This window comes from Quercus robur, chromosome 3 (assembly GCF_932294415.1).
Source record: "Quercus robur chromosome 3, dhQueRobu3.1, whole genome shotgun sequence".
NCBI classification, from domain to species: Eukaryota; Viridiplantae; Streptophyta; class Magnoliopsida; order Fagales; family Fagaceae; genus Quercus; species Quercus robur.
In genome coordinates, this window is record NC_065536.1 from 3,461,403 (window position 1) to 3,475,321 (window position 13,919).

At 34.7% G+C, this 13,919-nt stretch overlaps 1 protein-coding gene across 10 annotated transcripts in view; it reads right to left on the minus strand.

Moving 5' to 3' along the window:
* Positions 1-3,053: 3,053 nt before the first annotated feature.
* Positions 3,054-13,919, minus strand: part of LOC126716732 (lon protease homolog, mitochondrial-like) — a 66,322-nt gene continuing 55,456 nt past the window's right edge. For 3 of the 10 annotated variants that reach the window (XM_050417691.1, XM_050417683.1, XM_050417685.1), the window contains 5 exons: positions 5,662-5,829; positions 5,353-5,454; positions 4,920-5,021; positions 4,020-4,538; positions 3,054-3,581 (listed from right to left, as the gene is read on the minus strand). In XM_050417691.1, the coding sequence (XP_050273648.1) occupies positions 3,396-3,581; positions 4,020-4,538; positions 4,920-5,021; positions 5,353-5,454; positions 5,662-5,829 (1,077 nt within the window). In that variant the 3' untranslated portion in view covers positions 3,054-3,395. Of the gene's footprint in view, positions 3,582-4,019; positions 4,539-4,919; positions 5,022-5,352; positions 5,455-5,661; positions 5,830-6,474; positions 6,589-6,828; positions 6,934-7,028; positions 7,160-9,466; positions 9,592-9,760; positions 9,936-10,224; positions 10,265-10,541; positions 10,608-10,839; positions 10,939-13,919 lie in introns of all 10 variants that reach the window. The other 7 variants (XM_050417681.1, XM_050417689.1, XM_050417692.1 and 4 more) reach the window with 6 other exon arrangements.

A 13,919-nucleotide genomic window follows, 5' to 3' on the forward strand; every position in this document is an offset into this window, starting at 1 on the left:
GAAGCTGAATACATTGCTGCAAATGAAGTTGCAAAGGAAGCACCGTGGTTGAAAGGGATAATCAAAGAGCTTGGTTTGAACCAAGGTAGAGTTCAATTGCATTGTGATAGTCACAATGTCATTTATTTGGCAAAACATCTGGTTTATCTTGCTGTGAGGTTCCACAAGATAAGGGAGTTAATTGTTACAAAAGAAATTTTTCTTGAGAATGTACACACTTTGGAGAATGTAGGTGATATGACGATGAAGCCAGTTCCAATGGACAAGTTCAAGTATTGCTTGGACTTGATTGGTGTTTGTAGTTTGTGATAGTCTTAAAGGGCTATGGTGGTGTCGACAAAGGTGTCAGCTCATGAGGCTTGACCAAGTTCAAGCGAAGGTGCAAATTTGTTAAGTCAGTAGCATGTATTTGGTCAAAGTAGGTTTGCATAGTCCTAGTAGTAATAGAACTTTACTTTGGTTGTTTATGACATACACTAGAAAACCAAGTCCTACTTGGTTTAGGATTTGTAGTAGCGGACCTATACTAGTATATATATGCATAGGTTCTCTTTTATTTAGTAAGCAGTGTAATTGTGTGAGAAAGAGTGGTACTAAAAGACTAGTGCAAATACAATAGGGTGCTCTACTATTTGTGTGAGAGAGTCAATGGTGTATTTGGGGCTTGGGGCTTGGGACTTGTGAGAGTGCTTCTATGCTACTATTGTAATCAGTGCTGGCTGAATGCTAGATGCAGTTGATGCGGTTGCCTAAGGCCCCAAGTAAAAAAAAAGCCCCTTAAATTTTAACTAATTTGGTTATTTGTAATCAATAAATAAAATAATATTTTTTTATCAAATGAAAACAAACAAAAAAGAGAGAGAAATGCTACATCCACAATATTTTTCACAACACTTTTACAACAAATCCTAAGTAGCAGGTTGTTATAACTTGTTATTGATGTCAAAAAAATAATTGTATTGGTGGGTTCAAATAGAAAACAAGAAGCAACTTAACACCTAGCATTTGTTGTGAAAAATATTGTGAATGTTGCACTTCATAAAAATAAATAGAGAGCAATCCACAAAAAAATTCATAACATTTTTCAAAATAGCTGAGTTAGCAAACTTTTAATAGTTGTCATCTATGTCCACCATTAACATTACTCTTTTACTTACCATTATTAATTTGCCACATCAACAAGTATGAAAAGTTTTGCCAAATTTTTTATGTCTATAAAATTTCTAAAATAAGAAAAAATTTTACATTGTTCATGTTAATTAGAAGTAATTTTGCATCTAAAACAAGATAATCAGTTTTTGATTTAGGCCCCATATGCATCAAACCGCCCCTGATTGTAGTCTTCTTGTTTTATGGTGAAATTTCCTCTATTGGACGTAGGCTTATTGCCAAACCACATAATTCTTTGTGTCTATTTTTCTTCTCTCTTCTTTAATATTGCGTAAATAGGTTTATTTTTACAACACTTACCCTTCCAGGTCTACTCTCCATTAGTGTGACACATACAATCACAAGCCACCAAGATTCTCTTTCCAAAAAAGTCAACACCAAAAGAAAGTAACCAACCCACTTTCTAACAGGTTTCAGTGAAGGACCCAAGGATCCAAATGTGAGTGATACTAAGAACATCTATGTGAAGGAACGGAACTTGTCAAGTGCCACTCATGGCTTATAATTAGTACTCATGCAAAGAAATTCAGTCTACTAGTACAAAGATTTGGATTTTTAGCACGTGCCACAGAATATAGAACCATTGCAAGTGTCTCTGCCTTTATTTTTATAAATGATAAAAGTAAATGATTGCAAATGAAATGAAACCCGATCCTTCTCTCCCGTTACATGGACCTACTTGGCAATTGCTTCATGCTTTTTCTCTTTCAATCCAATTGTGACAGGGAAAATTTTTGAGATAGAGATTACATGATAAAGGGACAAAAGCACAAAAACTCAAAATGTTGATGGACATTACTATTATATATTTGTAGTCTTTCGATGATGATTAGCCCATAAGGATCAAATAACATGCATGGTAGAGAAAAATGAAGCCCTTGAACAATGATGAACTCTAAGGATCCATTTCATCGAAGAAGATGAAAAAGTAAGAGGATAGATAAGATTTAATTTTTCTCATATATGTTTGATTAGAGGAATAGAAAAGTGGAAGGATGAAAAACTGTTATATTTAATTGAAAAGAAAAATAAGAGGATGAAAAATGTAATTTGTAAAAAAATAAATTTACTCTCATGTCCTTATTAGATAAAAATAAAATTAAAGTAACAAATTAAAGGGAAAAAAAAGTATGAACCAAAAAAAAGAAAACCAAAACAAATGGAAAAAAATAAAAATAACAAGTACCTAAGAAAGAAAAACCTAAGAAGAAAAGTAGAATGCGAAAGGGAAAAAATGAAACAAAAAAGAAAAAAAGAAAAAGAAAAGAAACATTGCATAGGGTGGATTGAACTATGCCAAGGGGGCTTTTTTGTAATGATTTTTTCTTCAGTTTTCCACCCAATATGGGAAGAAAACATTGTGGTAAGCTCAAGGAGAAAATACTCATAAAATCAATTTTTTCTCTATTTTTTTCTAACCCATTTTCCATCCATCCTAAAATCTCCCCAACCAAATGAACCATAAGTTATAAAAGGGGAGAGCAATATATAAATAGTAAATGAAAAAATAAACACACAAATCTAGCCAGATTATCATTCAAATATCAAAGAGCCTCTCAATAATTCTTTTGCTATGGTAATTAAGATTTTTTTTTTTTGGTAAACTATGGTAATTAAGATTGTTTTATTATTATTAATGAGTTCCACACGTGACCACTTTGCAAAGAATGTATTAATAAGAAAAAGAAAAAGGGGAAAAAAATGCATCCAACTTGAGGAGCTACCTATGCACAACTTTTCTGATTTCGTTCTCAGCCCTTCAACTCAATGGGCCAGGCTATCCCTAAAACTTCAGAATTTGAAGGAGAAAAAGGCACTACGCATCAGAAGCACCAATGACAAAGACACTCAATATGTAACTTTAAGTACGATCATTGACGAGGTTCAAAGAAAGAATCCAAAACTAAAATAGATGTTAAAGAGATGTCAAAAAAGGAACCAGAACAAGCTGAAATTTACATCTGCAACATTGAAACTAATCCAGATGACACAGTAGCTCATTTGTGTTGGGGGATTTCCAGGACTTAAAAAGACAAAAATTCTGGACAAAAGACAACATATACCAACAAATTTGGCAAGTATATAGTAGAAAGTTCTTGTGAAATCATTGTTACACAAAGAAATATTCAGAGTGGATTAACTTGGAAGTTCTTAGCTTGGGTCACGAAAAGAACTCGCCCAAAATCTTGAAAAAAGGGAGTCATAAGCTGGTGGGCATGGAAAGCTTATTTTCCTGTCTCCTGGTCATCACCAAAAGCTATATCGAATATCTGATTGTAGTCATCTACAAAGTGAACATCAAGGCCTTCTTTCACATTTATTGCAAGTTCATCAAAATCCCTCTTGTTAGCCGAAGGGAATATGATGGTCTTTACTCCATTCCTTCTGGCTGCTATAGTTTTCTCCTTAACCTGATTTTGTACACAAGGAATGACAGTTTCGTGAGTTGAGATGAACCAAAATGTGCACACCATTGCAGCATGTCAACCAGTAATGGATCACAAAATGATCAGAAATCCAGAGGACCCACTGGTCTCCATTCAATGATTTAAATAGCTATTTTCTTTGAATTTGAATTCAGAAAAGTTGGGAAAGCCACAAAAGCAAAAATTCATGCTTGCCATGAACATCAGATTTATGCTAAAATATATACATGAAATAAAAAAAAAAAAGACTAAAACTTAAGAATAAACATCCCTCCCATTGGGTAAAATGTTAAGAGACCGCTAAGGAAATGAATCATTATGTAATTAAAACAAAAAAGGTTTTGTGAGTAAAGAATTTATTTAGGATGGCAGAATGTTAACGACAAATGAAATAATATGTATGCAATGGTTTCTTTATCTTACCCAACCAATTGGTAGAATCTTCCCCAATAGAGTAAATTCCCCCGTGATTGCTAGATCCTTCTTGACAAGCTTCTTCATGGCAAGGGACAACAAGGATGTGATCATGGTGCAACCAGCACTAGGCTCATCCATAGGGGTGGCCCTCTTAGGAACGTGAAGATAAAGCTTGGAATTTGCAAAATAACGGTTATCAGGCTCTTTCTTAAACAACATTGATCTTGCAACTATGTGAGCGAGTTGAGCACTTCCTTTCATAACATCTCCAAGTTGACCTGGAAGACTGAGAGTCCCTTTCCCCTCTCCTTGCTCAATTTGAGTGGCCTTTATGTACAGGGTGGATCCCCCCATGGCAGTCCAAGCAAGACCCATAGCTACTCCAACTGGAGTCCAATCATAGATGCGCTCAGCATTGAAAACAGGATCTCCAACAAAATCAACTAGGTTTGATATGTCAACGACAACTTTCTCAATAGTCTCAGTTGCTTCACTTTCCTGGATTGTCTTGGTATTTGCCACATCCTGGGAAGAGATTGCAAAAGGTTTGCAAAGATTGAACAATGTGAATCAAAGATGAATCTAGCCTTAAAGGTATTTAACCACAGTAGAAAGAGTCGCAAAGTGCAGTTTAACAAGTAAACATAAAAAATACATCGAACTTGCAAAACCATTCACCATATGAGTTCAGATATCCTTAAAACTTTCTAGGTCTCCCAGGTAGGGGGTTTGCAAAGCTCTCTTGTAATGAGTTCCAAATATTGAGCCAAAAACAAAAAGGAAAAAAATTATTCCATATGGGATAAAAACAGATTCAGGTCAGAACACCATTTTTTACATTTAAAAAAAAAAAAAAAAAAAAAAAAAAAAAAAAAAAAAAAAAAAAAAAGTAGAGTGCAACCCTACTTTTTTACTCGATTCACCAGTAGATCGCACTAGAGCTTCCCCAGGTTTGTCAACTATTGCAGGTTCATATGACACTCCTTGTCTACCAAATTGGAGAGCTATCTGTAAGTCCATAGAAGAAAGTTTTAAGCTTTAGACAATCTATATACATTTAAATGAACCAGTATGATTTCAAGCATCTCATGCAATTGCACCACACAAGCTTAAAGCTTAAGCAACAGAAGGGGAAGGGGAATTCGAATTACACAAGCTAGTATGATTCACTATGGCTATATTGCTCATTCCAGTTTGATATTTAAAAACAAATAATTGAAACATGGTCTTTAAATCATGTGTCCTACGTTGTTATGGGCCATCATCACTTAAGGGTCATCTCACTATTATAAAGTTCCCCACTTTGTAATAATAATAGAAAGTGAAGCGTTTAACAAACCTTGTGATAAATCTTTTCTATGTGCTTCTGGAGATTTTGAACTCCTGCTTCATGGCAGTATTTTTCAATCAAACAAAGAAGAGCTGCATCGGTCACTTCAACCTGGAAAAAAAATAAGATATTCTCTTTTAATGAAAAAAATAAGAATAAAAAATAAAATAAAACATATGTGCTCCATCGTTATAATAATAATAATAATTATTATTATTATTATTTGAAAGTTACACAAACATCCAATACCTATTCCATTTTTTCCAATGAGAATACATGCATGCATGCGGGGCAGAGTGAAAGAGAGAGATCACACACCTCTTCGGGTTTGATTCCACATGCTTCACATGTGCTCTTCTCCAAATAGTCTCTCGCAATGTGCATTTTCTCATCAGTAACATATCCAGCAATAGAAATGAGCTCCATCCTGTACAAGAAATCTTTGGGTATATTGTCCACAACATCTGCTGTGCACACAAACAGAACCTGCAATGTTAGACCAGGTAAGAAGATGTTCAGCAGCCCCAACATCATCTAAATGATAAGTAAACTCAAAATATACAGGTAGGTATTATGACTAACAGCACAATCTATTTTGGCTAAGAAAGGACACTCTAAAATGTATGAGATACCCTGCCAAGAACAAATGTAGTACAAGACACGTTTCAACATATGCCTATTGTCAAACACTTTGTTCTGGATTAGTAAAATTTGGCCCCAACGGAAGATGGAAGGGGAATTCAAAGTAGTGACCTTCCACCTCCCCTTCATGAGGTCCTCTTGTTACACAAATAACAAATGTACAACAAAGAGAGGGTCACTCCTTAAAATGTCACAAATTTACAAGTTCACTCATCTACTCCTCACTCAATTCCTTTGTTGCATGCACATTATAAATTGTATAAAGCTACAATGTTGTGCATGCTGTATAAGACACGCTCTTCATTTCACACTTAGGTAGAGAAAAACAAAATCAGAAACTTCAATAATACAGCCACCACATACTCGTGCGTCCAAGTTCATGTAAGAAGGATAGTACCAATTTAGTAAAATAACAAAGAACATCTAGTTAGAAGACAAGTCTTGCAGAAATACAACCTCTAATGTCTCCACATCACCACAATGACTAACCTTTGATAGGTCAATTGGAAAAAAGAAATAGTCATCTACGAATTTAGCATTTTGCTCAAGATCAAGAAGATCCAACACTGCACTTGTTAGATCACGAGCATGCTGTCTACCCAACTGCCATAAACAAAGAAATTTGAAGATTAAAACCATTCCATTATTTATCAAAGGGGAAAAAAATATATTGTTGCAAACAGACTTTCATAAAAATAAAAGAAGAATCCGATTGTTATCATAATAGACCATCCATGTGCTAACAAACATGTCAAAAACTAGTCATACTGTACTATAAAAGGAAGCCTGAAAACAAAATAGCTCTGATCTGAGATTAATCAAGCCAATTGCCCATCAATTTACCTTGTCGACCCCATCAATTAAAACAAGAGGGTTAGCTGTTCCCACGGTTTTTAGGCACTGCACCATCTTTCCTGGCATAGAACTAACATTGATTCGGAAATGCCCCTAAAAATAAGTTTAGGAGTTAATGATACAAGCATAATAGCACAGTACAGCCACATATTTATTTTTGTCTCAGTATAAATAAAATGTTTAATTACCTTGATTTCGGCAATGTTAGTTAATCCTCCAACAGAGATCCGGAAAAACTTACGATTCAAGGCACGTGCAATTGAACGAACTAAGTTTTTTTTGCCTAACCCAGGTGGGCCAGAGAAACATAATATTTCTCCTATGATGCATTAGAAATAATATCAGTTTTGATATACTACTTCGATTTACAGAAATATGCAACACACACTCACAACCTAAAACGACTAAGTGCAAAATTACACATCAGTATCTGAAAATGAAGGAAAGCTACCAGCCAATCTGTAGAATGTAGTGTAATTGATACTTAAGAAATGGAGTGGGAATGACAAAGCAATGAGCCTTATGAAAAGAACATCTTATGCCTAGGATTGACCTAACACATCAAAACAAGGTAATTTCTATTTTTTTTTTCTTGGCTCTATTCACACAATAAATCACCCTTGAACCCATGGTTTTAAAAACCGGACTTGTGCATGAACCAAAGAAGGGAGTGGTTCTCAGTTCTTTGGTCCAACCTATGATGCACGGATGTGGAAAAATGGGTGCCGCACCCGCATCTGACGCAGCGACGCCACTGTCTGCGTGTTGGTGTTTTTTTTTTTTTTTTTTTTTTTTTTTTTTTTTTATGGATTGTGCCGACTCGGCTCCGATTTGGGCTGATTCCCACCGAACCGGGCCGATTCAGCCCGAATCAGGTCGTATCAGCCGAATCGAATCGTATCGGCCGGTGGCCAAAACTGACCGAAATAGGCCGAAATCGGCCTCAAATCATGCTGGAACAGCTGAAATCGGCTTTGAAAGAGGCCCAAACATCCTAAATCTGTCCTTCCTCAATTTTATTTTGAATATTTGTTGCTTCTTTTGTGTTTTCTTTTTTGTTTTGTGTTTCTTGCCTTCTTTCTTTGTTTTGTGAATCAAGGACATATAATGTGTTTTTTAAGAATATTTTAATAGTAAAAATATATAGAAAATATAAATAAAAATATTTTTAATAATTTTTTAATCACCGCACCCGCACTCTACTTTTTCAAAAATTGCCGAGTCCCGCACCCGCACCCGAATCCGGAAACACACCCGTGCTTCATAGGGTCCAACCCTGGTTGGACCAGTAGTCAAACCAGTTACATCATAAATAATTTAATTAATAATTTTAAAATTATAAAAATAAGTAGTGGCTCATCATATTATTTATTAAATATATCCGAACAAATATAAACAATTTTAAATGACTTTTCATAGCTTATATAAAATGGGTAAGAAATTAATATTACAAAAATAATAACAATTAGATGACATTTATTTCTTTTATCATTTTACAACGTAATTAAAATTAAATAATTTAATTGGAGTCCCCTTCAACTTAACATGATTGATATGTTTTTCTTGTAGATATTAATTCTAAAATAAAATGGTGTTAAATTAGATGCTAGTGACTAAAAAGTTAAAAGTTAATATACAAATGATTTTTGTATTTTAATAAAAATATCATATGTTTGTATTTTTTTTACCAATCGATATAAATAAAAAGAAAAGGCCAAAACCAAAGCCAAATGGCTGCCATATGTTTAGTTCCAATTCCCATGCCAATAATTTTTTAAACTTCATTTATTTTCTCTCTCACATGTTTAATTGCCTTCAATTATTTTTATTCTCACCTGTTGGTTTGTCTCCAATTTTCTCATTTACTCTCTCACCATGGCTGTCATGCATTTAGTCCCAATTCCCATGCCAATCAGCCTTGAGAACACGTTTTTTGGTTGCCCTTAATTAGTTGCAGCTTACAAGTTCTCCCCCCACACCCCCCCCCCCCCCCCCCAAAAAAAAAAAAAACAAAAACAAAAACTTACAACCCTCTCTCTCTCTCTCAACTTACAAGGCAGTTGGTACTAAACCATGCCATTACAGAGGCTTAGGCCTTAGTTTCAAAGAGATCAGAGAAGAGATAGAGAGAGAGGGCACCGATTTAATGACCCAAACGACGTAGAAAACGCCACTGTTTTGGCCAAAATGGTGTAGTGTTGATGTTTTAAGGGAACTGGATCATAACGGACTGAGCCATCCCGGTTTCCGGTTATTCTTGCTTTTTTATGTAATTTACTGAGCTGGATTAGCATCTCGTTCCTGGTCGAACCGCTTAGTCTAGTCTGGTTTTTAAAACCATGCTTGAACCACAAATAAAAGACGAGAAAGTAATACCATCACTAACATTTTGTATGATTTTGAAAATGACCATTACATTATGAGAAGTATGAAGTATCATATGTTTGCTAAATATATGAGGTCATAAAAAGGACACAAAAACCATTATTTGCGTGCCATTTGAGCTATATAACTCATTGGCAGCAATAGGGAGACACTTAAAACTCTTACATTAAGATCTAGAAACAATCATTTTTTAGATAGGTAAGTTCTAGAAACAATCATAAGAGAAGAAATCTATACCAACCTCGTGTAGTTCCTCTGTGTTTTCCAACAGCTATGAATTCCAATATTCTTTCCTTCACATCGGCTAAACCATAATGGTCTTCATCAAGAATTTTTTTTGCCCGAAAGACATCAAAGTTCTCATCACTGCATTTGGTAATGAAAAATAGAATTAATATTTATTCTCATATTATAATAAAATCTGTTTTAGAAGGCAATACAAAAAACGTTAGGAAACTTTGAAATCTCAAAAGCATTTCAAGGATTATTACTCATTAAAAGTTAAATGACAACTAATTTTAGCAAGTCAACAAACCTATAAATTCCCCAGGGAAGAGCAGTCAACCAATCTAGATAGTTATGAGTTTCATTAAATTCAATTGAACTGGCTTCAAACTGCTGCAGCTTTGAAAGCTCTTCGTTTATAACTTGCAAAACATGAAGTGGGATCTGATCCCTGTTTCCTTCAAGCCTCTCCCTAAATTTTGCTGCTATTCAAAATGATGAAAAAAACAATTACAAAATTGATCAACATAGCACTTCTCATTAAAATATTGCACAGATATAGCTCCTGATTCAGATAAGGAGTTAAAATCATCCGACTAGAACAAAGTACGACCTTCATTTTCTACAAATACTTCCTAACAGAACTAACCATGCCAAGCCTTGAATATATAGTTTTCAGTTCCCAGTGGACATTCTATCTAAGTTAACATATATTCCTTTTGGATTGGTAAACAAACTGCTTACTACTCCAAAGAATAGAAAAACAGAACTAACCAGAAAGTGCTGTTTTGGCATCTGTCTCCAAAACCAGTTCCTGCATCAAGACAAGCCAGGAAAATTAGAAGGTGGACCAAGGTTCAAACAGAGCAAATTAATAATCTCTAAAGATGCGGCAATGTGACTAAAATAAGAACTAAGATACATACAGGTATATGTATAGACATATGATAGTGGGGCAAAATACCTTCTTTATGGTCTTAAATTGTTCATTCAACAATTAGCGGCGCTGCTCACCACTAATCTTTTCTTTAATTTCTTTTGCAATTGATTCTAATATACATTAGCAATTCATAAAAAATGGAATTAAGTACCCGAATCTTGCTGATTTCCATAGATTTCTTCAATAATTCAAGTGTAAGTTTTAAACGTTTATACACCTGAATAAGCAAATAACATAGAGTTACAAAAGCAGTTTGGATGAAGCAATCTCAAATTCAAGGATTTAAAAGCGCATGTTTTATGGATGCTAGAAAGCAAAAGGTTTTGGATGTTCACATCTTTTGCAATGTACAAACACCTGTTTGGGAATGTTTCCAAAATATACTCCGTTTTAAGACCAAACTCTTCAAGATCAGTAACTAAAACTAAAATGTGTCAATTTCAACATACATCTAGCTCTTCAAGCACTTGCTGGCACTGTAAATTTTTCGCACCAGATATCACAGCTCCAAGATCAGCTAACCTTGGAAACTCAGAATTATCAATATACTGCAGATTTTGAAGAGAAAAGGGAGAAGTTAGGACATCCAAATTATCAAAGCAATGTGATAGAATTGAATAAAAACTGCAGTGACAAATTATATCAATATGCAAAGATGTTTACATATAACAGTATTAGGCTACATCAGTCATTGTTGCAAAAATATTACTAAGACACAGCACATTCTTGGCCAAAACAAAGAAAAAAAAGGGGGGAGGGGGATCTTTCTCCATCATACAAGTATTAGCTTTTGAAGATCATGACAAATGACCCACAAATGGAGCCAAAAAAATAAGAGCTTTATTTTACTTCAGTTATTTAGAAGCAATTACCAATTCAATATGGAATTGATTGAGTTAAAAGCAGAAAGCAAATCATTCAACTTCTACAATAGATTTAAAGGCTTATTGAAACTAATGCTAACACAACCTAGCAAATATATAGACCCCTATAAACCCAATTTTAGGGCTTAATCACTTTTACTCCTAACTAACAATAAGGTCCAATATAAGTCATTAACCAATTTCACAATCCATGGATGACAATAAACAATATAGAGCAATAAAGCAATATATAGTGTGGAAAATGAAAGGTGCAAACATCAGATAATACTGAGACATGTTATCAAAGAGGAAACTAGAGCCCCCGATGAAAAACCTCTCTGCCAACCCTACCGGTTGGAAATCCACTATAGAACAGATGTAGTACAAGTTCGAAGTAGACCCTCCAAGCCTAAATCTCCCTATGTACTTAAACCCTCCAAGCTCCTGACATCCAACTTCACCAAGTCCTTTCTTCTAAAGAGCAATCCCAATTGATCAACCCACCACTAGCCACCAAGTGAAACTTGGATTTGTGGCTTGAACCTCCAAAGATTCCCAACTACCAATAACTCCCTGACACTTATATATGATAGCGGTACTGAAGGTAAGAATCTCCTCTCAAAGATTTAAACATGGTGAGAGTGAAAGAGGAGAAAAGCTATGGGTTCTCTCACTAAACAATGGGTTTTCTCTCTCTAGAAAGGATGAGCACAATAAATAAGCTCTCACAATTACTCTCAATCTTCTCTTCTAGGGTTTTTCTCTAGTTTCTGGACATTATTGGTATAGAGTGGAAGGGTGTGTGTTGGTACCAAATGAGCTGGCTACATGTAAGAATAAGGAGCTAGAATCTTGTTATCAAGTAACTCGCAACATCAAACTAAACTCCCCCTTTCTTGAGACATGAGGCAGCTTTGCGGGCAAGCTTTATAGCGGACAGGTTGCAAGCAGTTCACAACCCCACCCTCAACAGCTTCAACAATCTTTGACTAGGGCTCAAATACCATAACTAAAGTACACATAACCCCCCCAGAAAATGCATCAAAATAACATAATTAAATATAAATTTGGCACGGAATAAAGCCAATACAAATGCATCAAAATAAACAACTTAACATTTATGATTTGATGGATGCTTGTATATTTGCATGGTTTAAAAACCGGACCAGACTAGCCAATTGAATCGGTTCAACCAGGCATTGAGCACCAATCTGGTCCTGTAAAAACCCCTAAAAGCAGCCAAAATCGGGACTCAAGAGCAAAAACAGTTCTTAATGATTTGTGTATTTGATTGATTTTGGTCCCCAAATGTATCCTTCTTGTATACTTGGGTGTCTCTTTTTAATGATTTGAAAAAAAATTCCATTACTTAACACACACACACACACAAAAAAAAAAAAAAAAAAAAAAAAAAAACCCAAAACAAAACAAATTTAAAGGTTGTTACATTGATAGCAAAAGCAAATATAGTCTTTTTTTTCTTTTTTTGATAGGTCAAAAGCAAATATAATTGATATGTATAATTATTATAATAAAGTTGCTTTATACAAACTAGGTAGGTGGTAGGCCCCATATCTTCTTTTTAAAACCTTAAGCTCTAGCAAATGAGGATACAATTAGTCTTTAATTAACATGTTCTTTGACAGAGCATAAAGGGTAGATTCTGCTGCAAAGTGGACATAATTGGTACTGTCATGCAACTCTCTCTCTATATATATATATGAGCCGTTCACCGGAAGGGATTGAAATCTCAACCTCATCCTCCACCTCCTTTTATGTTAGGGTAAAAGACCATGAGAACATAATCAGCAGGTCTTAAGAAGCATAGAAATTTCAACCAAAATATCAATCGAGGAAGTGATTACTTAAAGTAGGACAACTAGCACTGTAGAAGATATATTTGTTGGTTTGTGTCATTACTTATTAGCTACATTGTTATGCAAGTTGATGAAAGTAGATTGAGTTTTGTGGCTTTCGGGATTGTATACTTGAAATGCAACACTGTCAGACTGCATTGAGGAGGGAGGATGATTATCTATCCTCACTTGGTTAAAGTCACGTACAGCCTCCACAAGTGCTTTTTTCTAGATGCTAAAATAGAGAAGCGCTATATGAAATCGTTTAAGTATTAAAGATTATATTAGATAGAAAAATTTTGGATTATCATATTTCAACTATTTTATCAAAGAGGGTGAGAGAGATGATTTTGTCCTTTTTCTTTTTTTAATCAATCCAGGATTGCCAACGCAATTTTATCATTTTAGTAAATAAAATCATTAACCTTCCACCAAACTTACCCATACTTTACCTACATTTTCCCCATCCTCTTCCATTTCTTCCTTCTTCCTTTATATGTAGACTGGCAATAGAGTTATTACAAAGGTTGGATTTGATCAAAATTTTGGAATTTATAAAGCCACTGAGGGAATAAAGCAAAAGGCACCATAGCCTTGGAGCCCAAAAAGAAAAAAAAATAGCAGCATTTGGATGGAAAAGAAGAAGAGAAGCCATGGAAGCAAAATGTAACAATGCAACTGTATGGAACTACGATAAATAGTACAAATTGATAATAAATACAACCTTTCTTACAGTCATTAAAGGAAAAGATCAATGGTGAAGCTTATAAGCATACAACATAAAAAAGGACCCTTAAAGCCAAACCAGAA